General features: G+C 37.9%; 1 protein-coding gene and 1 pseudogene across 1 annotated transcript; both read left to right on the top strand.

Moving 5' to 3' along the window:
* The first annotated feature begins 3 nt into the window (after positions 1–3).
* On the top strand, positions 4–26726 carry Pafah1b2 (platelet activating factor acetylhydrolase 1b catalytic subunit 2). The gene is made up of 6 exons (XM_046438675.2): positions 4–159; positions 6801–6888; positions 15013–15102; positions 16827–16943; positions 19199–19321; positions 23160–26726. The coding sequence occupies exons 2-6, from the start codon at positions 6808–6810 to the stop codon at positions 23436–23438; spliced, it is 690 nt and encodes a 229-aa protein (XP_046294631.1). The 5' UTR covers positions 4–159; positions 6801–6807; the 3' UTR covers positions 23439–26726.
* LOC131423947 (large ribosomal subunit protein uL6-like) lies at positions 6895–15006 on the top strand (annotated as a pseudogene).
* Positions 26727–27642: the final 916 nt, after the last annotated feature.

Here is a 27642-nt window from a genome sequence, read left to right as displayed (position 1 = left end):
TGCCTGAGTGGCAGGGGAACCGGAAGTGGAGGCGCTGCTGCTGGTGCTGGGGCCCGAGGAGGGACGCGCCGGACTCGGGCCGCCGGGACTGAGCGAGCGACAGACGCGCCACCAGCCGACGCCGCAGCCGCTTGGGGCCCGCACGGACCCTCTACCTGAGTGAGTGCATCCACGGTTGCCGGAACCCGTGGCCGAAGGGTGGGGGTTGGAACGCGCCGCGAGGTGTTATTGTGAGAGGCCCGCGACCTCCCCTCCCCCACCCTGGCCGGCCCCTCCCCCGCGCCATCACCCCAGCCAGCCCTTGGGGGGCCTAGCGCCCGCCTTCTCGGCTGGCGAGATGTGTGGAGCCCGCCTTCCGCCTGTGAGCCTCTTTCCCGGTACCCCATCCCTAAACCTGTCGACTTTCCTCAGCCGCTGGCCGGCGCCTCCACCCTGCCATTCTCGTGGAGGTGTAGCGTGGCGGGGCGCGGCGCCCTGCCCACCTCTGGAGTAGGCCTTCCTGCACCCCCGGCTCCCCCATCCGATCGTTCCCTCCTATACGTACACACCCAGCCTCCAGCGTCGCTGTTGCCTTTTCCCTCCATCCCTGGGCTTGAACCTCTGACCCTGCTCTCTCCGCCGGCCTCTAGTTGGAGGCCCAAATGTGTGTGTTTTTACCAAGCACTTTTCCCTCCCCCTTTTGTTGAAAAATGCCGCCTCTTTGGAAACTTCTCAGTTGCCTCCTGTACCGTATTCTAAAGATCCATGTCATGACTCAAATTGTTTCTTGGAAGGCTATCCAGTCCAGCACCTCTTTTTAGAGATGAGGCTCAGAGAGATTGGTGATTTGCCATTCTCCAACCAGCTAGTTAAACCTGTCAGTGGATAGGTTTTTTTGGGGTGGTCCCCCTTCCCCAGTCCCCGTCCATTTACCAGATCCGGGGGCATTGTGGTCTACAGGTTTGATTGAGTCGTTGCGGGGTGACTCATTATTCTGCTTTCCATAGCTCCCAGGCCAGCGCTGGCTTTTCGTTATTTATATGCAAACCTTAAGAAAACTCAATACAAGCTTTGGCTTCTTTGTAGAGCCTGCCCATGGAGAAAGGAAGAACCGCCTGGACCCTAGGGCCTGGGGACCTCATTTTGTACAGCTTTAAATTGGGGAGAGAGGTAAAGGTGTGGCAAAAGAAGAAAGAAAAAATAGGGAGGCTTGTCTTTGCCTTGGATATGCCTTGTATCTTTAGGTTCTTCTCCTGGGCACATTGTTCTGACATAAAGGTTGCCTCCTTGTGGGAGAGCAGGGGATGGAATCATTGTGCATTAATTTGTTGGCTAGGGCATGTGATAAATTATGGATGTGCTGGAACCCAGGGACCCACCCACCACCACTGAGGCAGGGTATTCTGGATGAGGCTTGTCTTCTTCTTTAGAATAAGCCTGCCAGCTCCCTATGAAACAAAATGAAGAATCTTAGGACTGAGTGGAAACATTCTACATCTTTTAATTCTTATTTAAACTTTCTCCTTCCATCTGTTTCACAGTTCAAACTTTTAAAGAATCATCCAGTTCAGCTTGAACATTTACACTTCTTTGTTGGAACTGGTTTCTGCAGTATCCTGCTATATGCATCTGGAAATTCTAGTTTTGTTTTGTATTGTCATAGGCTACATTAAGTAAAGAAGATTTAAAATGTAGCAAAATTGTGCTAGTTGCTTGCTCCTCACCTTCTCAGAAAATTCATTTTGATAGGCAATTAAGGATTTTCTGGAATATAGCCTGTTGTAATAAATTAACAAAACTTTGCTCTTATCTATTAAATCCATTCTGCTAGCTTTTTCTAAATGATTCTGTTTGTGATCTCAAGTTTATGACTTGCTTATGAATCAGTAAAATGAGATGGAAGTCAAATCCTTCCCTGTTACTTTTTTTGTTTGTTTTTGCAGTGCTGGGGATTGAATCCTGGGCTTTGCACATACTACGCAAATCTGTCACTGAGGTAGAAAACCTAGTTACTCACATTTTTTTTTATGTGATATAACACAGGCTTCTTCTGCATAGCTCCTGACACATTCTTCATTTTTTTGTTGTAAAAAATTCAACAATTTTAACTGTCTCCCACATTTGAATCCTCCAAATGCATAACCCTCTAGGTTGTTCATCTCTTACCTGATTCTTTTTTTTTTTTTTTTTGGTATGGGGGATTGAACTTGGGGGCACTCAACCACTGAGCCACATCCCCAGCCCTATTTTGTATTTTATTTAGAGACATGGTCTCATTGAGTTGCTTAGTTCCTTGTGGTTGCTGAAGCTGGCTTTGAACTACTGATTCTCCTCTTTCAGCCTCCTGAGCGGCTGGGATAACAGGTGTGTGCCACCACGCCAGGCTTTTTCACCCGATTCTTAAAGAGTAAATCACTTGGGTTTATGGGTCAGGGGTGTGTGTGTGTGTGTGTGTGTATGTATGTATGTATGCGCCCCACGCTGGGGATGGAACCCAAGATCTTGTTTCAGGCTTAGTTTTTGTCTTCTGGTATTTAGGGTGTTTAAAATGTTACCAAGCATAGGCATCAGTGAAACTGTGAAAGCTACTTTGTATTGTTGGGATTTTTGATTGGACAAAAATAGTACAAAATCCAAGTCTCTGAAGGCACACAGAAACAAATTTTTGCCCAAATACTTTGCCCTCTGCGAAGAGGAAGGATGATCCTGTATTCGTAATTAAAAAGGGAAAAAGAACTACCTAATTGGGTGTTTTTTAGTCTTCTTTCCATTATAGCTGCCTTTTAGCTTTAGACAAGTGACTTTTTTTTCCCCCTCAGTTTCTCTTTCCACATGCCTTTTTCATTTTGTCAGTAAGGAAGTTCAGGTGGAAGTATTTCTCAGTATCAGAATACCATTAAATTTGGGTAGTGATGATAAAAAATAAGCAGAAAAACTTGGTAAATTAAAATTTGTCTCTGTTTCATATTGTCTTTTCGGTACAGAATGTAACATCCTTTGCTCAAGGATAATATACTTTGGGGTTTGTTCAATAGTAATAGGTTGAGCATCCTTAATCTGAAAATGTGAAATGCTCCAAAATCTGAACTTTTTGAGCACACTGACATGAATTTTCCACAAGTGGAAAATTCCACACCTGACACCATGTGATGGATCACAGTCAAATGCAGGCAACTAAAAATAACACAGAATTATCTTCAGGCTATGCATATAAGATGTATATGATATATAAGTTAATTTTTTAAAAAATATTTTTTATTTGTCAATGGATTTATATTCATTTAGATGCGGTGCTGCCGATCGAACCCAGGGCCTCACACATTCCAGGCAAGTGCTCTACCACTGAGCCACGACTCCAGCCTGTGATATATAAGTGAATTTTATGTTTACCTTTGGGTGCCATCCCCAAGATATCTCATTTGTGGATGTACCAATATTGCAAAGTCTAAAATCCAAAACACTTCTGGTTCTAAACATTTTGGATGAGGGATAGTTAATCTATGTATTACTATGATTTCAAATCCCAGCTATCATGGAGGTTTCTTATATTTCTCTGAGCTTCAATTTTATTGAAGTAAAGCTCCTAGCACAGGGTTCTATAGATAATAAGTTTAATTATTAATTAATTTTGTGGTACTGGGGATTGAACCCAGGACTTGTATACTGAGTGACATCCTCAGCCCTTTTTATTTTTATTTTTTAATTTTAACCCAGGCTGTTTTTGAATTTGTGATCCTCCTGCCTCAGCGTTCTGAGTAGTTGGGATTACAGGTGTGTGTCACTATGCCCAGCTTAATTATTTTAGATTAGTTGTTTACCTGTTGGATAAATTAAAAAATCTACATTGGTAAACTGAACCCTAAATCTAAGAGATGTTTATGTTGACCATTGGTCTTGAAAGGATGTTCACCCTTTGTGATACATAAGATGAAAACATAAGAAAAAAACTTAAAAACTTCTTTTAACTTTAAAAAGGGAAAAAATAAACTTTACTAATAATTTAACTTATATTTTACACAGTAATTCAAATATTTAATTTATACACAAGTATACTGGAGTGCATTTCAAAAAGATTCTAAAACATTGAAGAAGGTTTGGACCCCACTAATCTGGATCAACCTTTACTCATATGTTCACTTGATGCTTTACTGTTACATATTGACTTAGTTTTTCTTTGTATCTCCATTGAGACAAATCTACTTTATGAGACAAATCATTTTAGTCTGTACTCTTTATTTATTAGAAATTTATTTCACTATGGTGGGAGTGTAACTGAGTGGTAAAGCACATACTTAGAATGCACTAGGCCCTATATTTAACCTCCCCCCTGCCAAATCTCACTGTATATACTGGCATTCTTTCTGTTTTGAGTCATGCAAAATAAACTTAGTATACTTTCCTAATAATCTTTAAATACTTTAAGACAGCTGTTTATGTCTGTGTTTTTTTTTCCCCAGTTTCTCTATACTTTATAAACATACTCATTTCTTTGAACTATTTCTTTTTCTTTGGTTTTTTTTTTTTAGAGAGAGAGAGAATTTTTTAATATTTATTTTTCAGTTTTAGTTCTCGGCGGACACAACATCTTTGTTTGTATGTGGTGCTGAGGATCGAACCCGGGCCGCACACATGCCAGGCGAGCGCGCTACCACTTGAGCCACATCCCCAGCCCCTTTCTTTGTGTTTTTTTCCCCAGTACCAGGGATTGAACACCATGCTAATTAGGCAAGCATTCTATCACTGACTACAAACTCCAACCCTGAATAGTTGATTTTTAAAATGGAATTGTATGTTGTTATATTTTTTTTACATATGTAGATATCAAAGTTTGAAGATGGAGAAGGGGCATTGCCATCTGTCTTAAGACTAGTAAGAGCTTTTTTGGGGGGAGTGGGGGGGGTTACCGGGGATCGAACTCAGGGGCACTTCACCAATGAGGCATAGCCCCAGCCCTATTATGTATTTTATTTAGAGACAGGGTCTCACTGAGTTGCTTTGAGCCTCGCTGGCTGAGGCTGGCTTTGAACTTGATCCTCCTGTCTCAGCCTCCCGAGCCGCTGGGATTACAGGCATCCACCACCTCGACCCCACCATCTCCTTTCTTTTCTATTTTGAGGCAGGGTCTTGCTAAATTGCCAAGGCTGGCCTTGAACTTAGAATTTTCCTGCTTTAGCCTTCTGAGTAGCAGTGATTACAAGTGTGTATCACAGTGTCTGGCACTAAAAATTCTATATAGAACATTTTGTTGATTTAAAAACAAAAGTAAAACGCACAAATTTTACAAACTTAATATGTGACAGTCTTTTGACCCTTTAATTTTTATTTTTCCTTTATTCTGTTGATGTTTTTGTTGTAGTTCTGGTGATGATGGTACTGGCAATTGAACTCATGGCCTTGAACATGCTAGGCAAATGTTTTACCACTGGGACACATCCCCAGCCCTTTTTCAATTCTATTTTGAAGCAAAGTCTTGATAAGTGGGCCTTGAACTTGCAAACTTCCTTCCTCAGCACCCCTACCCCAGTACCTGAGATCCCAGGTGTTTGCTACCATGCCAGACTCCATTGATGATTTTAATTCTGTGTTGCATGTCTCTTGAGTGGTTACATAAAAGTCTTCATATAAGGAGTTAGCATAAACTGATTTATCTTCAGTAAGTCAGATGCTACATGGATATCAGGCAAACCTAAGTGCAAATCTTTCTCAGTAATTCACCACACAGATTATCTGAATTCTCTGATGACGCTTGCTTTCTTCATTTTATAGTGCTATTGTGAGAATTGGGTAGAGAGCAACCATTTTCTAATTCTCTCTGAATCTATTTGTATATTCCAACATACATTTACATTTCTTTACAGTAATATAAAGAAACATACCCCTATGATGTGGATATTTTATAGTTTCATTCAGATAGGAACTTGGCCCTCACCCTAATTTTTTTTTCAGTAGTATCATTTAGAACTGAGCTAATTTTATAATTAATAATACTATTATTTGCTTCTATAATGTATTTTTAATGAGAAGGTATGCTTTTGTGTTCCTAGCTTGCTACTTTGAGAGTCTAAAAAACTATTACTTTTTTGGGTGTAGCTTAATGGTAGACATTCCTGAGGCCCCAGGTTTGATCCCCAGCACCAAAAACAAAGAAAGAACTCCCTTGGCAATTCCCTATGTGGTGTTTTAGGTACTTTTTGTGTGTATTTATGTGCATGCTCAAATGTGCACAAGTATGTGTGTTTGAAATGAATTTATATTTTTATTTACTATATCAGTTTTCATTTAGAGAGAGCCTGACTCTAGTTTGAGGATGGCTTCCTTTTTGTGTATAAGTCATAAAAAACGTGGATTTTTCTTTTTTTTGTTGTCTTCGCATATGAAGTCTGTTTCTAGTATGTATTCTCCAGAACTGGTTGAAAATGATCTGGATTCCTATTTGTCTTTGTAGAAGATTAGGATTTCTAATTTTTTCTGAATTTTACTTATTCCTCCTTCCTACCCATTAGGTCCATATTTGAGCTCATCATCACTAAAATGTTTTTAGTGAAGACATGTAAAAAAAAAATAAAAATAACTAGTAAAAAATTGTTCAAAATTAGTTTCAGGTTATGATTGGTTTTATCATATCTGTAATAGAGTTGTTTTGTGATATTTAGTAATTAGTGGACTCTAATAATTGCTATAACTATTGAAAATAAATCCCAGTTTAATTTCTAGGCCAAAACCCATTATGAAACAAATTATTTAAAATCTGTCATGTAATATTTAAGTGGTAACAAGCATTCTTTTTAATAAATGAACATGACATAGACATTTTTTCTCAGGTATAGAATGAGCCAAGGAGACTCAAACCCAGCAGCAATTCCACATGCAGCAGAAGATATTCAAGGAGATGACAGATGGATGTCTCAGGTAAAAAGGAAGTGCATATCTATTATTCACATGGGACAAGTCTCTTCAATTTTGGGGGAGTCTTTTGACCAAAGCTGCAATGTATAAGTATACCTATGAATAAAAAATCTAGTGTTAGAAATGTTCCCGATCACTAGTCTGTCATTGGAGCTGAGGAATGTTTTGATAGCTTGGTGGTTGTCCTATGTTAGTCTTAAAAGATAGTAATGTCAAAAAAAAAAAAAAAAAGACTCACTTGAATCAAATGTATGAAATATGATATGTCAAGAGCTATGTAATGTTTTGAACAATAATAAAAATTTTTTAAAAAAGATAGTAATGTCTTAAAAACTTTTTTTTAAAGAAGTCTTGAAATTAAACACATATTGCAAAAATTTTAGAAAGAATGTCCTATATCCTTTACCTAGATTTAGGAATCATTAACATTTTGCCATATCTGCCTAATTCTCTCTGAATCTATTTGTATATTCGAACATACTAATTTTCCTGAACCATTTGAGGGTAAGTTTGCTCTCTATTCTTGTTTTTCCCTAAATATTTCAGAATATTTGTTAAGAATGAGGACTTTTTTTTTCTTTCAAATAACTTTTTTTTTTAAGTTGTTAGACCTTTATTTTATTTATTTATATGTAGTGCTGAGAATCAAACCCAGTGCCTCACACATGCCAGGCAAGTGCGCTACCCCTGAGCCTCAGCCACAGCCCCTGAGGACTCTTTTTTTTTTTTTTTAAACATAACTAATTAAAATTAGAAATTTAACATTGATAGAATATTATTACCTAATCTACAAACCATATTCAAATTTCTCTAATTGTGGGGCTGAGGCTGTAGCTCGGTGGAAAAGCACTTGCCTCGCATGTGTGAGGCACTGAGTGCGATCCTCAGCACCACATAAAAATAAATAAAGATACCATATGTTCATCTACAACTAAAAATATATATATTAAAAATTTTTTTTTTTAATTCTCCATTTGTTTCACTAGAGTGGGTTTTGTGTGTGTACTGTGTGTTTCTCCTGATACTAGGGATTGAACCCTAGATTGCTCTACCACCGAGCTATATCCCCAATCTTTTTATTTTTCATTTCAAGACATCTCACTAAGTTGCTCATGGTGGCCTCAACCTTGGGATCCTCCTGCCTCAGCATCCTGAGTCATAGTGGTTTCAAGTGTGCACAGTGGTGGACAGCTAGAATTTTAATGAATGTAGAAGGAAGGAGGGAAAATAAAATCATCTGTGGACTCGCATATTATAATATCCATAGGCAGGCTCCACTGATCAATATTAAAATTGGTGGATACACTTTAAGGAGAAGTGTGTAGTATTTGCCTAGTCTCAGAGGGTCTCCCCTGAAATTACTTTGATAGTTTTAACGTGTGACCATTATTTTTTGATATCCCTTTCTCCAGCAGCTAGAGCGTTAAGTCCATTTACATATACGTGTGTGTGTGTGTGTGTGTGTGTGTATTTGTTGATGGGTCTTTATTTATTCATATGTGGTGCTGAGAACTGAACCCAGTGCCTCTGTTAACATCACTAGTAATAAGTCATATTAAGGTCATGTACCCTACATATCAAAAAGGATGTATCACCTCTGTGGAAGTCAAACCCAGATTGAGGACATTTTACAAAATACCTGACCACTACTTATCAAAAGTGTCAGTTACAAAAGACAAGATCAGAACACTGTCTCAAATTAGAAGAGCTTAAGGAGATATGAGGACTAAATTCGACATGGTATCCTGAACTGGTTCCAGGAACAGAAAAAGGGCATTAGTAGAAAATCAGGTAAGAGCTGAATGAGTTGGATGCACACCTGTGCACCACCTATAATCCTAGCAACTTTGGAGATAGTTGTATAAATTTGAGGCCAGCCTCAGCAATTTAACAAAACCCTTTCTCCAAATAAAAAAAGGGTTGGGGATATAGCTCTGCAGTAGAGTGCCACTGGGTTCGATCCCCAGTACTGAGGAGGAAAAAAAACCTGAATAAAAAATCTAGTTTAGTTGATAGTATTTATTGATATTAGTTTTGATAAAAACTAATGTAAGATGTTAACATTGTTTATGTTTACGTAAGATGTTAACATTGGAGGAAGCTGTGAGGAAATGGTATATGGGAATACTCTAACTTTGGCATCTCTTCTGTAGACCTAAAATTATTTCAAAGTAAAGTATTTTTTAAAAAGGAAAATATAAAACAATTATGATTAAACAAGCATGAGATATAATACCCATGAAATACCTATGGACTGTTGTCCTTCAGTATTCATGGAGGATTGGTTCCAGGGAAATCTCTCCCCATACCAAAATCCACAGATGGCTCAACTTATTACATAAGATGGTATAGTATTTGGATACAACCCTATGCACATTTCCCTGTGTACTTTAAATCATTTCAGGATTACTTGAATACAATGTAAGTGCCCTATAAGTAGTTGTTATACTCTGTTATTTATGGAATGAAAAGGAAAAAGTTGACAGTAGTTTTGATCAGGTTGGTTGAATCTGTAGAGCAGAACTTGATAATATAGAGTACCTACTATATTGCCAAAATATCTAATCCTTACCAGGTGTGGTGTGTACACCTGTAATTCCAGTGACTAAGGAGGCTAAGGCAGGAGGACCACAAGTTTGAGGCTAGTCTCAGCAATTTAGCAAGGTCCTATACAACTTAATGAGACCCTGTCTCAAAATAAAAAGAAAGAGGTGGGGATGTGGCGCAGTGGTTAAGTGCCCCTGGATTCAATCGCCAGTACTTATGGCAACATTTTTCTTCTTCTTTTTGCAGTAGGAGAGATTGAATCCAAAGACTGATGAAGATATTTATTCTCACTATGGGAATGCAATCAATAAAATTTATATGTCAATATATTTTTCAAAAAGTAAATTTAGGAGATTGTAGCAGAAGGGTGGGCAACCTGTAGGTTAAAAGGAATTTATTAACATCCTGATTTATTTAAAAAAAAAAAATCAAACAAAAATTGAAATGTGGAATTTGGACCCTGGCTATTTATTGCTGTTTACGAACTACTGTTTTATGTTTTTGGAGTAAAATTTTATTGTGGTTATAGTTTTTAAAGTCTTTTTAAAGATTTACATACTGAAATATTTATACCTGGAATTATTTATCCTTGGTTTGCTTCAAAATAATCCGGGGATAGGGTGGGATAGTAGTTGCGGGTATGACTGAAATAATAGTTGCCAGGGGCTAGGTGTGGTAGCACACCTCAGTAATCCTGTTGACATGGGGTGTGGAGGCAGGAGGATTGCAAGTTCATAGCCAACCTTGGCAATTTAGTGAGGCCCTAAGTAACTCAGTGAGATCCTTTCTCTAAATAAAATCTAAAAAAAGGGCTGGGGATGTGTCTCAGTGGTTAAGTGCCCTTGGATTCAATCTCTCTTACTGCAAAAAGAAGAAGAAAAATGTTGCCATAAGTTATATTATTGTAGCAGGGCACAGTGGCACATGCCTGTAATCCCAGCAGCTCCGGAGGCTGAGGCAAGAGGATTCAGTTCAAAGCCAGCCTCAACAAAAGCGAGGTGCTAAGCAACTCAGTGAGATGTCTCTAAATAAAATAAAAAATAGGACTGGGGATGTGGCTCAGTGATTGAGTGCCCCTGAATTCAATCCCTGGTACCCCAACTCACCCAAAGAAAGTTATGTTATTGCTATAGCTCATGATGGATACATGGCAGTTCCTTGTATTATTCTCTTAACTTTGTGAACATTTTATATTTTCCTTAATCAGCTTTTTAAAAAAAGGTTATATATAGACCCTACTATAGGCAAACTTAATAGAAATCATTGCAAAACCTATTAACTTGACAGAGGTTAAGCCCTCCTGGGTTAATTTCCTAGTATCAAAAAAAGAAATGGGGGGAGCCTATTAACTTGAAAAATAAGGCTCAGCAGTAGACTGAGGAAAATATTTGTAGTAAATATTGCAAATAAAGCATTGATCTCTTTGGTTACATTATCAATAAAAATATCCTCAAAGTATTAGAATGTAAGTACCTCAAAAGTCATGACATGAAGTATTTAACTTTTGTTTCCTGAAATGGAAAAAGAAAGGAGTGGTGTAGGAGAGCTAATAATCAGTTCAAGTGAAAGTACAATAAGAATAATTCTAATACATCACTAGCCAGTATAGATTGTTATATAGCTCATTTGTTATAAATTTGGAGCTCTGTACTGCATCTACTGTGAAAATGAAGATTGTTCTTGGTAGTCAGGCTGTTGACGTTCCAGAAAATGTCAACATCACTCTGAAGGGATACCCGGTTATTGTGAAGGGCCCCAGAGGGACTTCAGTCACATCAATATGGAAGTTTGTCTCCCTAGAAAGAAAAAGAATAGGCTTTAGGTTGACAAATAGTGGGGAAATAGAAAGGAACTGGCTACTGTTCACACTGTCCTTAGTCCTGTACAAAACACAATCAAGCCCTGAGCTTCTGTGAGAAGACAAGATCTCTGTATGCTCACTTCCCCATCCACATCATTATTCAGGAGAATGGGTTTCTTGTTGAATTCAGGATTTCCTGGGTGAAAAATCTGTAGGGTTCAGATGAAGACATTTGTTGCTTATTCCATATCTCAGTCCCAGAAAGATGAGTTAATTCTTGAGGGAAATGATATTGAACATGTTGCTATTTTTCCAAGCTTATTACAACTATTTTTGTACTGTAAAAGAAAATGTAAAGTATCAGAACCTTTGGAACAGCAGTGGATGCATTCAAAGAAGATGATGTGGCCATTAAAAATATTATAAAAATCATAAAAACTACATAGAAAAATGCATGTAATATGATGTTGAGTACAGTTCTAATAGTTGTCGCTTATTGACTACATATTGTATGCCATACAATAGCTGAGCCCTTTTCATAGAATGATCTTCTAAACTCCAAAAAGAGAATTATCACCAGCTGTGAAAACCAAGACTCAGATTATACACTCGCTTTAATGTCACGGGACTAGAAAATAAACAAGATAGAATTTGAGTATAGTTCTTTTGCCCCTGACCCCCAAACCCATTGTGCCAGGAGAGAGGTGTTTGTGATGATTAACTGTGTTTAAAAACAAAACAAAAGGTGGGGGGGAGTAGAAGATAGATAGGATCATGTGAAAAAAGTGATGAGAAGAAAATATCCTAAAATGATAATAGTTTTGGATTAGTCTTTTCTATTTTTTTCAAACTTAATACAACTACTTCTATACTTTATTGGTTTATTTTATTTGATACTGGGATTGAATCCAGGTGTACTTGACCACACTGGGCTGCATCCCCAGTTTTTGCTTTATTTTTTTGAAATTTTGAGACAGGGACTTGCTAAGTTGCTAAAGCTGCCTCTAACTTGCAATCCTCCTGCTTTAGCCTCCCAAGTTGCTGGTGTGCACCACCACTCACAGCTCTGCCTCTGTACTTGAAATGTGAAGTGCTGGAATCTTTAGAACAGCAATGCTTAAATTCTGTTACTCTATAAACATGAGCTGTCTTGTTGATATTGAAAGTGATAATTGGTGCATGCAGTTGAGAGTTGACACTTGAAATAGCTAAGGTTTTTTTTGTTGTTGTTGTTGTTTGGGTTTTTTTAGTGCTGTAAATCAAACACAAGCCCTTGTGCATGCCAGTCGTGTATTCTTCCACTAAGTTGTGCTCCCAGCTCCCTGGTTTATTCTTGTTTTATCTTCACCTTTCAATTTGAAAATACCTCTGGAAAAAATAGTAATTAAAAAAAAAAGTTTATTGCACAAAACATGGAAGCAAGAAAAAAGTTATGCTGGGCTGGCTCATACCCACGATCCCAGCTAGTCAAGAGGCTGAGGCCAGGAGGATTTTAAGTTTGAGGCCAGCGTGGGTAATTTAACAAGACTTTGTCTCAAAATTTTAAAAAATTTAAAAGAGGCCTAGAGCCTGCCATGGTGGTGTGCCTGTAATCCTAGTGATTTGGGAGACTGAGGCAGGAGGAATCAAGTTCAAGGCCCTAAGCAACTTAAACCCTGTCTTAAAAAAGGAGGAGAGGAGTTGTAGCTCCAGTGTGAAGTGCCCCTGGGTTCAGTCTGTGATACCAAAAAAAACTTTTGAAATGAAAGGGGTTGGAGATATAGCTCAGTGACAAAGCACCCCAGGAATTCAGTCTCTTATACAAAAAAAAAAAAAAGAGGGAGGGAGGGAGAAAGATAGGCAGGCAAGCTGGCTATCCTTGATTCTGTCACCATGAGAAGAACTGTTTTAATCAAAACTGTCAAATTATTTCTGGAAGTATTTTCATTACTTTCATTTTATTCATTCCACTGTGTCATCTGCATTGCTGTTGTCACCAGAAATACATTAAATAGCAATTCTATCTGAATTCCTAAGGGAAACAGTAGAATGTAGAGTTGGAAAATAAAGAAACAGTGTTCATACCTTCCTGAGGAACTAGCTTAAAGCATCCTGCAAATTTGTTTCTGGGATGAATATAAAATTTAAAATTTTGTCTTTTAGCATGATGGGTAAAATTCATTTTTAAAAGTGTCTTAGCTAAGTGTTGGCACATGCTTGTATCTCAAACTACTCAGGAGGCTAAGGCAAGAGATCACTCATGACTAGGAATTCGGAACTGTTTGGCAACTTAGGCCAGACTCTGTCCCATGTGTGTGCATATGTGCATGCACACACAAGGGAGTAAACTCAGGCAGGGCCTTGCACATGATAGGCAAATTCTCTACCACTGATCTATATCCCAGCCTGAGATTCTGTCTCTAAAAAAGGAAGGAGGAGGACTGGGGCCACAGCTCAGTGGTAAAGCGTTTGCCTCCCACATGGGAGGCACTGAGTTGGATCCTCAGCGCCACATAAAAATAAAGATACTATGTATTCATCTACAACTAAAAAAAAAAAAATTAAAAAAAAGGATAGAAACAGTTTAGCTCTTGGAGCAATTGGAAAGATTGAAAATGGATCGAATATTGATGTTATGGGATTATTGTTCATTTTTAGTATGAAAGTAGTTGATGGTTTCATAGAAGAATGTCCTTTTAGTAGATGTGTGCAAAAATATTTAGGGGACAAAGAATCATATTTGCAACTTACCCTTTTAAATTGTTCAGCAAACATATATGCATACATAGAGATGAATCTGGGAATTTTTTTGGTGGGGTGGGGATGGGGGGGCAATACCAAGTATTGAACTCAGGGCACTCAACCACTGAGCCACATCCCCAGCCCTGTTTTGTATTTTATTTAGAGATAGGGTCTCACTGAGTTGCTCAGTGCCTTGCTTTTACTGAGGCTGGCTTTGAACTTGCAGTCCTCCTGCCTCAGCCTCCTGAGCCACTGGGATTACAGGTGTGCGCCACTGTGCCTGGCAAATCTGGGAATTATTTTTATTTTTTATTTTTTTGTAGTTGAAGATGGACAGCATGCCTTTATTTTATTTTTATGTGGTGCTAAGCATTGAACCCAGTGCCTCACACTTGGAAGGCAAGCGTTCTGCCACTGAGCTACAGCCCCAGCCCAAACCTGGAAAATTTTTTAATAAAAGTTTGAGGAAGCTGGGTGCAGTGGCACTTACCTGTGATTCTATGGACTTGGGATGCTTAGGCAGGAGGATTGCAAGTTCGAGGCTAGCCTTAGCAACTTAGTTGAGGTCCTGTCTCAAAAAATAAAAAGGGCTAAGGATGCTTGAAATCCACACCAGTTGGTGTTCAGTGGGAGAGAGCCCCTGGGTTTAATCCCCAGTATGTATATAGGTATATATAAAGAATGTATGAGGAAAAGATAAATAAATTTTAAAAAAACATGAAATGTAATTTTCTTTTCTGGTTTCAGTAGAATTCGGGTTTTCTTGATCATACTGAAGTGATCAATATATGGCAAGGGAGGAAGAGAGTTGGTTGATCACAAAATAAGAATAACTTTAAGGATAGACCAAAAAGGTGTTTGTTTTTTGAGTTTGGTTTTTTGCTTATTTTTTTTGGTACCCATGGCCTTGCACAGGCTAAGTATGCTCTGTACTACAGAACTATACCCCCCCAAGCCAAAGAGAAATGTTTTAACAATAACTGGTTGTTCCTTCTAGGCCAAGAAATCTCAGGGAAATAAATGCCAGTTTCTGATTTTTTCTTTTTTCTTCACACCAGCACAATAGATTTGTCCTGGACTGCAAAGACAAAGAGCCCGATGTACTATTTGTGGGAGACTCCATGGTACAGTTAATGCAACAATATGAGGTAAAAGTGGGGAGAGGGTGGTTCATGGCTACTAGTATGTATCTGTTAGTTACCAACAGACTTTCATTGTGATCTGACCATATAGATTTATTCATAACTTTTAGAGAAGCTCTAGTTCAAAGTATAAGGGAAATCAGACCTACCTGATGGAATTCTTGGTGCCACCAAACATGATTTAAAAAAAACAAAAACAAAAACAGCATTGTTTGTAAACTGTTTTTTGTTCTGACTTCCAAGTAGTTTGATGTTATGTTTATTTATTTTTTAATTTAAATATATGGGACCTAGTATAGTACCATGTCTCTACACCAACTGATGTGGATTTAACGCATTTAGAAGACCAATTTCTGTTTTTTACTTTTCCCAAGGATTACTACCAGGTAATAATGTCTTTCTTTCCTTTCTGAATCATTAATTTACTTCTCTTCCTAGAGTCTTTACTATAGAAAAAACTACCAAAAGAGTTCTCTCCAAATGAATTTTTCCCTGAAGGAGATGCAGGGATTTCCTTTTTTCCCCTAATTCTCTGAATCTTATTCACATCAGTTGGTATCCCAAAACTGCCCGAGCAATGTCCAAATGGCTATTAAGCTATAGCCCCAAACAGTGAAGATTAAAGATCTTAATTGTGCTCCCTGGTATGACGTGCCTGGCTGGAGGACCTTATAAGGTTCTCCAAAGACCAAGGACTGTTTACTTCCACCACCAAGTTATTTATAAGTACCTTATCACTTTGAGCAGAAAAGAAGGGAGAATCCCCAAGATGAAAAGATGACTTATTTATTCCTGGATCATTCCCTAAAGTCCAGGCTGCTGGTTTGGCTCACCATGTGCAGCAAGTTGCCTTTACATGTGATTATTGCTCCTTTCCATACAAACTGGGAGGGCCACCAGAGGGCACATTTCTCCTGACTGGCTCACCAAAACTGTCTGGCCTGTCTGTTGCTCAGATACTAATATTTGGGAGACAAGTGTTGCTAGGAAAGAATTAAGTTTGTTTAAGGCTGGCCCTGAAGAAAATAGAGACAATAACAACTCAAAGCTGTCTTATTTATTTTTGTAATGAGCTATTCCAAATCTTTTTGGGGGGTTGGGCATTTTTCTGAGGGAAATTTAAAAGAAGACATTGATTTTTATTTTTTTTGGCTCATGTGTTTCTGCTTCACCCAATTTTAAAAACATAGTTGAATAATTGAAAAGGAGAGTTTATTGAATTGGTAGCTTAATTTTAAAATGTTGGGATCTTTTAAGGATCATCAAATTGAGTTGTGACTGAGTTCTTGAGCTCAGTGCTGCATTAAGAATTTGTTACAACACAATGGCATCTTCAAAGCTGTTTAAACAGTGAATGGCACATCATTTGCAGTGTGTTTGAGAGCTTGTTTGGAGGTTCTAGCAGGGGAGCACAGCTACTTGTATACCCTTGACTGAAGAATGGTCATCCTTTAACAGGAAGGTAATCCTCTTTGTCTGAGCACAAAGCTTCAGGAGAGAAGCACATGGAGAGGTGAAGGAGGAAGGGAACACCCATCTAGCCAGCCAGATCAGTTGAGTCAAGCCTGGCGATCACGGATGTTTTAGCCAGATCACCCTCACATCCCCTTTGCAGTATGTTTGAGTAGAGATAATGGAAATTGTCTATTTTAGAGGCTTTACCCCCATTGCAATTGAAGAATTTCATTTTCCATTAATTTTAGCTTTACTAACCCAAGTTTTCTCTTTAGATATGGCGAGAGCTTTTTTCCCCACTTCATGCACTTAATTTTGGAATTGGGGGAGATACAACAAGACACGTTTTGTGGAGATTAAAGAATGGAGAACTGGAGAACATTAAACCTAAGGTGAAATGAAACTTACTTTTAAAAGAATATCATTAATTTTAAGTCTTTGTCAAATTAAGTTGTTAAATTATCTGAAATTGTAGTTAAAAACAACACATTGCTTTAATATTCTTCTTTGCTTCATGTTTTACATATTGTTTGCCTGGGTTATATTTGAAATTGTTAAAACTAGCTGGGTGTGGTGGTGCACACTTATGATCCCAGTGATTTGGGAGGCTGAGGCAGGGAAGATGGCAAGTTTGAGGCCTCCTCAACAACTTAGCGAAACCCTGTCTGTAAATAAGAAATAGAAAGGGCTAGGTATGTACCTCAGTGGTAAAGTGCTCTGGGTTCAATTCTCAGTACCCCCTCCTCCCAGTAAAGAAAAAGAAATTGTTAAAATTATTTTCTTCATGGGCTGGGGATGTGGCTCAAGCGGTAGTGCGCTCGCCTGGCATGCATGCGGCCCGGGTTCGATCCTCAGCACCACATACAAACAAGGATGTTGTGTCTGCCGAAAACTAAAAAAATAAATATTAAAATTAAAAAATATATATTTTCTTCAGTTGTAAGAAAAGATTTAGTGCTAACAATATATGCTTTTCTGTGGAGTGATGGACCTGGGGCAGTATGAGGGGGAAACTGCTCTTAGGTGGGCCATGGGAACAGAGCCATGATTTACTTCGGGAAGTAATGTGGATCTGTTTACTTATCACCTTATAAACATCCTGAGTCTATGTGCTGCAAAAAAAGAAAAACCCCAAAGCTGAGCTGATAAATGTTGATTTCATTGAAAGTATCCATGCACCTCTTTTTTTTTTCCTTCTTCCCATTTGCAGTGCAGAGTTTGAACCCAGGGGCTTCCCTCATGCTAGGCAAGTGCTCTGCCACTGAGCTACATCCCTAACCCTCGTGTGTCTCTTTTGGGACGGAGCAGAAAGTTGTTTTGTTGGGCCATATCATTAGATGTATGTCTCTTAAGTGACAGCCACTTTGTAGAATGATACCTCCCCACCCACCCCACCCCCCCAGTATCCAGGGGCACTCAACCCCTGAGACACTGCCAAGCCCCTTTTTAATTTTTATTTTGAGACAGGGTTCAGTAAGTTTCTTAGGGCCTCACTCAGTTGCTGGGGCTGGCTTTGAACTTGTGTTCCTCTTGCCTTAGCTTCCCAAGCCACTGGTATTACAGTTGTGTGTCACCACACCCAATTTGTAAAATTATTTATTTTAAAGAGGAAAGCTTTTTGGAACATTAGCCAGCTTCCACTCTAGTGACTCTTTTCCTTGAGTTCACCTTTGTATTTATACACATTATAATCCCTTCAGAGTTTCTGTTGTTATATGAGATGCTCCTAATCGGGGAGATGTGAATTACATTTTTCCCCCCATATTTCTCAGATTTTACTGGGGATCCTGGGGATTTAACCCAGGAATGCTCTACTTCTTAGCTATATCCACATCCCATTTATTTGTTTGTTTGTGACAGAGTCTAAGTTGTACAGGCTGGCCTTGATTTTGCAATCCTACCTCAGCCTTCTGAGTCACTAGGATTAACAGGCATGTTCCACTGTGGCTGCCTAGGTTTGATTGATTGATTGATTGGTATTTTTTAGACATTTCCTTCTCTCTCTTTTTTTTTTTTAATATTTTTTTTTTAGTTGTAGATGAATACAATACCTTTACTTTATTTGTTTATTTTTATGTGGTGCTAGGGATTGAACCCAGTACCTCACGCATGCTAGGCAAGGCTCTACCATTGAGCCATAACCCCAGCCCTATTTATATTTTTAAAACATTTTTTAGTTTTCAGTAGACTTTTTTGTTTATATGCAATGCTGAGAATCGTACCCAGTGCCTCACACATGCTAGGCAGCTGTTCCACCACTGAGCTACAACCCTAGCCCCTAGATTTTATTTTAATATAGTTGAGTTTTCCATAAATCTTATTATTATAGAGTAGGAAGCTAATCTCTCAAAATCTAGAGAGATTAGCTTCCTACTCTATAATAATAGAATTTTCTCTTTTCCTTCTAGTGTAGTTTTGCCAATTAAATATTACTCTGCTTGGAATTTATCCTGATGCAGGATATGAGGTATAAATCAATGTTTTAAGATAGCTGCCTAGTTGAAGTTACCCAGCATCATCTGAGAAGTTCATATTTCTTTCTTTGTTGAAATCAGATTTTCATCTAAATATTAGACATTCCTTTATTTCTGGGTATTTATCCCCTCCCCTCCTTCCCCGCCTTCCCCCCCTTCTTCCGTCCTTCCAGGTCATTGTTGTCTGGGTAGGAACAAACAACCATGAAAATACAGCTGAAGAGGTAGCAGGCGGGATTGAGGCCATCGTACAGCTTATCAACACAAGGCAGCCACAGGCCAAAATCATCGTATTGGTATGTAATCTTTGCTGAGTGGAGAATTTGATACTTTAGTTTTGCTGAGGAATCTTTTTAAAAATACTGTGGCTGATGAATCTGGAGAATCTTTAGGTGAAAGTTTAAGGTACTACTACTTGACCTATTTTATTCTCTGATGTATCTCCTACTGTTATTAGTCTCAGCATTCCCTATACCAACTATAGGGTTGTTTTATCTGCTTATCTTTGTTCAGACATATGGAAATCCTTTGTTGCCTCATGTAGCCTTTTTCTTTGTTACCTTTATTGATAAAAAATTGTACATAGAGATTTGTTTGAGTCCTGTGTCTCTTTTTAATAAACCTAGTTTTAGGTTAGCTTTGTTGTTTGATCTGCTGTTAGTATGTTAGAGGTGTTATATGTATTAGAATATCTGAATTCTCTAAAACATCAGAAATTTCTGTCGAGGAAAAGAGATACTTCATAATCTTACTTAAGCAGAAAGTGTTATCATTTGTAAAGTTAAAGCTAATTCTTCATAGTCTTAAAGATAAACAGCTATATTTCTTAGTGTAAAAGCCTAGATATAGATATTTTTTAGCCATATTTGAAATGTACATTTTAGTAAACTCTGATACATATTTAGTTCTTTAATGAGATAATGTTAAGAAGGTAGCCATTTGTTCAACAGACATAAGGATCATTGTATACAAGGCACTATCCTAGGTCTGGAGCACACAAAAATGAATAAGGCATCATCCCTCTGAGGGAGTTCACAGTCTAGTAGATGGAGACAGCAATATAGAGAATTACTCTACTGTATACTAATGGCAGTGAGGAAAGAACAGAGGATGTTTTAGACAAACATTACCATATTAGAGTTTAGTTTTAAAGAATTCATTGTTCTCCAAATGGGGAAGGAAGAACTTTGGAAGCATTACAGAGAAAAAAGAAGAAAATGATCAAAGGCTTGTACCTGTATGTATTTGTTGGGTAAACATAGGAGGATATATAAAGTTTGAGGCTCTAATTGTCAGGAGGAAGAGGCCAGAGCCAGATCATGTGGCCTAGGGAGACTTGATTTTGATTTATCGATGCTACAGAGCCAGATCTTTTTTTTTTATTCCATGGTATAATTTACTTGTTGATATATCCTGTATTATTCCAGAAAGGATTGTATTGTGGTTAACAGTTTACTTTTAAATTACAGTGACAAGAATTTAGTAGTTGCTTAGGAAATATTGTTGTATGAATGTTGCTGGGTAAATCTTCCATAAATATTCTTTATTTCAGGCAGATTTTGAAATTTGAAAAATACAGAAGTATTAATTATTGATAATACTAAAATATTGGGAATAACCTAAATAGCCAGTAGTATAGGGATGTGATTACATAAGTCATTGAATATGTTGGTGTTAAATACATTACAGTTATAAGGGCTGTGTAAAAACAGATTTTATGGTGTGTTTAGATGAAAAGTTGGAATGCTAAACAACATGTATATTATATTTAGAATTACTTAAACATGTAGTTGGAAAAGGGCTAAAAGGAAACAAAATTAACACTTGTTAGAAGGTGAAGGGATTAGGAGTATAATATATATATTTTTTCCTTTAACATTACCATATTTTAGCAGTTAAAAACCAATGTGGGGAGGGAATCATATGGAATACCCTCAATAGTGATATTAAGGAAGATGGCATACAAATGCATAATTTTTCTCATCCTTGGCAAAAAAATCTCAGTAAATATGTTTCCCTGTTCTTGAGACTTAAATATATATATATATATATATATATATATATATATATATATATATATATAGTTGATGGATATTCACTGGTCATCTTTCCTATTGTTCATTATATCTCTACCCAGACTTTAACATGTCAGCACTGAAGAGTGTTCTTCTTTGTTAACTATTAGATACAACACCTTATGCTTTTAACAGAAATACAAACTAGGGTTTGACTTCATTTTGTAAAATTTTTGAGATACTTAATAAGGATAGACAGTAATGGACCAGGGTAATGAGTCATAATTCTCTATAGCTCTTTGGAGCTATAAACTTATAAAATAAATTGGTGCTCCTGGCCCTAACATTTTCTGAAAAAGCTTAGACATGAAAATGTATATATTTTGAGCATGTTTTTTTTAAATATTTTTAAATTATACATGGACGCAGTATTTTTATTGTTTATTTACTTTTATGTGGTGCTGAGGATCGAACCCAGTGCCTCACACGTGGAAGGCAAGCGCTTTACGGCTGAACCACACCTCAGCCTCCCAGCTATGTTTTTTAAAAAAAATACTTGCAGGGGCTGGGGTTGTGGCTCAACAGTAGAGCACTCGCCTCGCACGTGCGAGACCCTGGGTTCGATCCTCAGCACCACATACAAAAATAAATAAATAAATAAACAAATGAAAAAAATACTTGCAGGAAATATACTTCTGTAAAATAAGACCTGTTACCATACAGACCCTATAAGAGAAGCTAGTGGAAAAATTTTTGCTTAAATAAAAGTAACTTCTATTGGGTATCAACCAACTGAAATATTAGGGATTTTTTTTTTTCTTTTGTTACCAGGGATTGAACCCAGAGACACTTACCCACTGAGCCACATCTCTAGCCCTTTTCATGTTTTATTTTGAGACAGATTCTCACTAAGTTGCTGAGGCTGGCTTTGAACTCAGAATCCTGCCTTAACCTCCTGAGTCACTGAGATTACAGGTGTGCACCACTACACCCAGTTAGGTTGGGGATATCTGACAATAGTTCTGTAATGGGATCAGTTTTCTGTAAAGACTACTGCTAGTTTGGGATGATAAAACTGTGCTCTATATAAGAAAGAGTAGGCATTTTTCTTTTTTAGTAGGCTGACAGACTTCTTATCTACCTGAAAATTATATTAGATCACTAATACAAGTTAAAATCATTTTAGGGCACCTTGTTTTATCCTGCCAGGTATTATGTGGCTCTGATTCACCAAGACTGTATTGGTTCCAATTCTCTTCTAGTGTATTATGGTGTATCTTCCATATGGCATTAATAAGTATGGCTTTGAGCTAGATTTTTTTGATAGCTATAGGAGACAGGATTGAACGGAAAACAACAATGGAGCTAGGAAGTCTAGTCAGGACATTTCATTTTTACATGAATTGAGGTGGTAAGTTCCTGAGCTATAGCAGTGTGTGTATATGATCAGGATGAAAAAAAGCAAATGGTTTAGGGCTGGGGTTGTAGCTCAGTGGTAGAGTGCCTGCCTCACATGTGTGAGGCACTTGGTTCCATCCTCAGTACCACATAAAAATAACTAAATAAAGATATTGTGTCTATCTACAACTAAAACACACACACACACACACACACACACACAAAGTAGATGGTTTAGAGAAATATTTAGGATGCAACAGCACAGTAACAGTGATAAATAAGGTGTGTGGGATGAGAGACTCAGGGATGTTGGAATGACCACTTGATAGAATGTAACAGCATAGGTTGAGAGGAAGATGATGAATTGCTTTTGGACTTGTTGGGAGTACCTCAAGTGCATCCAGGTTTGGTTCTGTAGCCAGAAGTTCAGTATGTAATTCTGAAGCTTTAGGGTGAAGTGTTTAGAGTAGAGATAATAGTAGACTAAGGGTGCCTCCCCAAAGAACACCAGCCAAGAATTGAGAGACAGGAGGAGGAAAGAAAAATGAAGAAATTAAGCAGGACTGGTCAGCTTCCACTAAAACTAATCTTGTGTTTTAGAAATCAAAGGTTATTTACAGTGTCAAATGAAGTAAATATTCCAGAAATATCTGAAATCACAAGCTTGTGAAGAAAAACACATGAACCTTCAAACTTAATGTTCTTCTCTGTTTTGCCCCAGGGTTTATTACCTCGAGGTGAGAAGCCCAACCCTTTGCGGCAAAAGAATGCCAAGGTGAACCAGCTTCTCAAGGTTTCCCTGCCGAAGCTTGCCAATGTGCAGCTCTTGGATACAGATGGGGGCTTCGTGCACTCGGACGGTGCCATCTCCTGCCATGACATGTTTGATTTTCTGCATCTCACAGGCGGGGGCTATGCAAAGATCTGCAAACCCCTCCATGAACTGATCATGCAGTTGCTGGAGGAAACACCTGAGGAGAAACAGACCACCATTGCCTGACTGGCTCCCATCAGTGTTAATAGCATCCCAGCTTCCTCAGATCAGTTATATCACTGGCACTACAGAATCCTCTTTCTTAAGGCACTTTGCATTGTAGAATGCTCCTGGATGCTCATATCTAGTGTTTGAAGGGAGGAGGGATTTAAACTGGTCCTGTATATAGAAGTTTTGTTTGACACAGGAGAAAAATTAGCCAAGGAAGATTGTTGTTTAAATTGATTTGAAACCAGAAGGCGACTTTTTAGTTGTTTGTGTGACACATTCATTGAATTATCACTGTTTTTCCTAGGATATCATCAAGCCCAAGTACTGAATAATATGAAGATTCTTTTCTTGGCCTTTTTCTAAGGATTATGTCATATGATAATTATCAGAATCACACCTACTTGGCTTTAAACAGATGTTTTTTGTTTTTTGTTTTTTTTTTTCCAGTTTTTAAGGTTCATAATTTAGCCTTTTGTTTTATTTTGTTTTACTCATATATGTCCTTGGTGTTTTCTTAACATATAGCATCATATTAAATGTGTATTACTCAAATATGGGAGATGCGATAGTTACAAGTGAATTTGTACCACTCTTTATCTTTCCCATGCTTAACAGTGAAAAATAGGTTTTGCCCCCTTTGACAAGCTTTTTGGAGGGTATTATTTTTTATGCTGCTGAATATCATGTCTATAATAGACTCATGCATGCAGCCTTTCCTCCTCTTTATCTCCTCATCCCTTCTCCTTTTTAATTTTATTTTTTTGGTCTTTATTGACCTTACGAGCTTTTAACAAATTTTGATCTAGGAGCTCCATTGCTGGAAGTCAGAGTCCCCAGCCAGTTACTCTCATGATGATATTACTGATGTGTAACTCATTCTTGTGTGTGGTGTTCTGTGCTAGAGTCTGTGTGGTGTTATCCATATTCAGAGTTCTAGTTTGTTTTTTCATTAAAACCTATTACAGTTTCCTTTTATGAAAAAAAAAATCAGAACTCTGTTTCTCATTCCATAATGCCTGACATTTCAAATTTTGTAGTATTCTGTGGTGTATATTTTTAATTTTTACAGTGCTGGGAATCAAACCCAGGGCCTTGCACATGCTAGGCAAGCACTCTACCACTGAACTACCCTCTTACCCCAGCTATATATTTTATTTTTTTTAATATCAGTCAAAAAAATCTTTTGACATTTCGTGAGAAAACAGTAAAGCTACTGATAGGCTTTCTACCTTTATCCTGGCAGTTTAGTAAAAAAAAAACTAGGTTCACTTAACTTTTCAGGTTTCTTATTAATGTATCTTTATCTGAGAATTTCAAAAGCGCTGTTTATAATCTTAATGGTTCGATTGAACTGTAAGAACTGCCATTTAAGAAAATAATGGAACAGTAGGTGGTTTATTGTTTAATATACCTATGAAGTACATACAAACTGGATCTACAAACATATTTTAAACTGGACCAGATTGGGTAGTGATATGACCCATCAAAATGCTCTGCAATGATTCTGCTTAAATTCAAACTCAGTAACGAAGGTATATATTTTATGTGCTGCTTGCAAAGCAACTGGCAGGGCTTTGTGTGTTCATAGAAAGGTACTGATCTGTGTAGTACTCACATCTGACTGAGAAGGATTGAACTTGGGCTGGTTTTTTTTCCTTGTTGAGCCTCTTTCTAGGATTTCTTTTCTTTTTTTTTTTTGTCTTTAAAAAAAGATTAGTTTTCTGAATGTATCATGTCTTCATTAACAACAGAAAATATACATGGTGTTTACTAAACTTGTTTACTATATTAAAATTCCCTTTTTATTTTTGGTAGCCCAGGCTCTTCAGTTTTTCAAGTCAGATTTTTTTTTTAATTCTTAATGAGATATATAGTTGCAGGAAGGAGTGTTAATTAAGCCAGAATTTTGTGTGGAAAGCCAGGTTCCTATCTGGGTCTTTTTGTGTCTGTCAGAGGTGGTGGGAATATGGTCCAAATAAATCCCTTAGGTTATTCCTGCAAGCATGCGCTTTTAGCTTCTCTTGTCACTGAGGATCAAATATCCCTTTGTGAGCTGGCCTCAGCTCCTTTGCTTATGTGTATAAACCTCAGATGATAGTACATTTTATATCTACCAGAGCTATTCAAGCAATAGTATTTGAACCACTAGCCTTTTAAATAAAATTCTGCCCTGTTGCTAATGTGCAGATGTTGAGTCCACTGTCATTTCTTGCCAAGATTTCTTTGCACTGCTCTAGACAAAATGTATTTTTTTACTTTGATTAACATCCCAGTTTGCTTCAGTGACAGAATTTACTGCAAAGTCTGTACTTTTTTTAAAATATAAATTTAATGCACTGTCCGTGAAATGTCCTAGTTGTTATGATTTAAGGGGCCAACTTTCCAGGCAGCTAGTAGAGATACTGTTCTGTTCCTTTCCCAGAAAATTTTAATCCCTTTGCCCACCCTCCTGCTATTTGGTAGCCAGTGATGGAACTTTAAAGATGTCTGTGTTTGGGTTGAAGGTAGACTGCCTCAGGGCGATCTAGTGCAAGTTGTTTTGTTGCCCACACAGTGTAGGTTGCCATAGGCAGTGATCTGGCCATCACCTTGAATCTTCTGTCAAAAATCTTAATCCGCCAAGACAAATCTTAAGTAGCTCATGGTCTGTTCTTAAGAATTGTAATCGGTGCCTGCCTGTAATTCTACCTACTTAGGAGGCAGAGGCAGGAAGATCCCAAATTCAAGACCACCCCAGGCAATTTAGCATGGAAGACCCTGTCTCAAAATAAAACAAACCTGTTGGGGATGTATGTAGCTCAGTGGTGGAATGCTTGCCTAGGAAGCGTGAGGCCCTGTATTTAATCCCTCGTATCACAAAAAAGGAAAATAATTGTTGACTCTTGTTTAAAAACATAAAAAGAAATTCTTGGCCTTTTTTTTTTTTTTTTTTTTAACCTAGTCACTGTTTACAGTTGTATGCTAAAGCCTGAAATAATGTCTGTGCTGTGGTGTATAAACATTGCCAATTTTATATTTATTGCAGTGAAGAAGAAACTAAAATTATTTGAAAAGGAGGAGCATGTCCAGGCTCCTGAATCTGTGTGGGTCCATGTGGGAGCAGTGAGTGGGCGCTTCTTGAAAGGAGGCTTTTTGGAGAGGAGCCCCAGACTCCCTTGGGGTGTTCCTTGGGGGAATCACTGCTGCTGGCTGACTGAACCTCCCCAAGGGGAGCTTGTGACTCTGCTTTGGCAAAGTTTCCTTGACTATTAGTACTCATTCTGTTTAGTGCATATTTCAATATAAATGTCCATTTCACTCAAACTTTGCTGATGTCTTTCTGTCTCCTTTTATCATATTTTGGATTCCAGTGGGAAAAAGAAGGGATTTTTTTTTCCTACCTTATCATAAGTAAATTGGATACTTTTATCATTTTGCTACTTTTCTGTGGAACTGAATGTACGCTTACCTTCTTGGGTGGGGTGAATAGTTATAAGGAATCCTGGGTACAAAAGAGGAAAAATTGTTAAATGTGTTAAATTGGTTCAGAGTATCTGGCAATTAAAAATAACTCTTAAACCATAAACTGACCTTTTGACCCTTTTCCCTAATTGCAGTGTTTAGAATTAATTCACGTAAAATGTCCCAGGTTGCACTGTTTTTCCATTCTGTACACTAACAATTTTTAATTTTGAAAATCTCTCCATTATTGCCCTGAGGTTAAACTTAAGCACTTGAAAAAGTTTGCACTGCTGAGTTTCTTTGCCATCCAGATAAAAAAGCCTGGTGGCCTGGGAATGTGGCTCAGGAGTAGGGATCTTGTCTACCATGTATGAGGCCCTGGGTTCCATCCCCAGCACTGCAAGGAAAAAGAAATGCTCAGGACAGTATTTTCCATGTGTTAACCTCTTGTGTGATTTATGTAACTGCATTCTTTTTACTCTTGCCTAAGAGGCCCAGAGACTGTTTTTTTTTTTTTTTAAATCTTGTCCCGGTTAGTTGTAATTTAAATGGTTGATCTAGGAATTGAACCCAGCTTTACCTGACTTAAAAGTCCTAGCTCTTGCTGCTGCTAATTCATGCTGAGGTATCTTTTTGGCTCCAGCTTTTGATTTGCTAAGTTGATGACAAATCCCTGGTTTCCTTTCAGTTGAAGGTCCTGGGAATGAAGTAAGACAGTTTTCTCACTTGAACCAAGTCTGGAGTTCCTTCAGTCTTTCTGCAGCCATAGTAATGAGAA

The sequence above is a fragment of the Marmota monax genome, unplaced genomic scaffold, assembly GCF_021218885.2.
Source record: "Marmota monax isolate L192 unplaced genomic scaffold, Marmota_monax_Labrador192_F-V1.1 WCK01_AAM20220418_F8-fsc00081, whole genome shotgun sequence".
NCBI classification, from domain to species: domain Eukaryota; kingdom Metazoa; phylum Chordata; class Mammalia; order Rodentia; family Sciuridae; genus Marmota; species Marmota monax.
The sequence above is the reverse complement of the archived record's forward strand: the minus strand, read 5'-3'. Positions and strand labels throughout refer to the sequence as shown.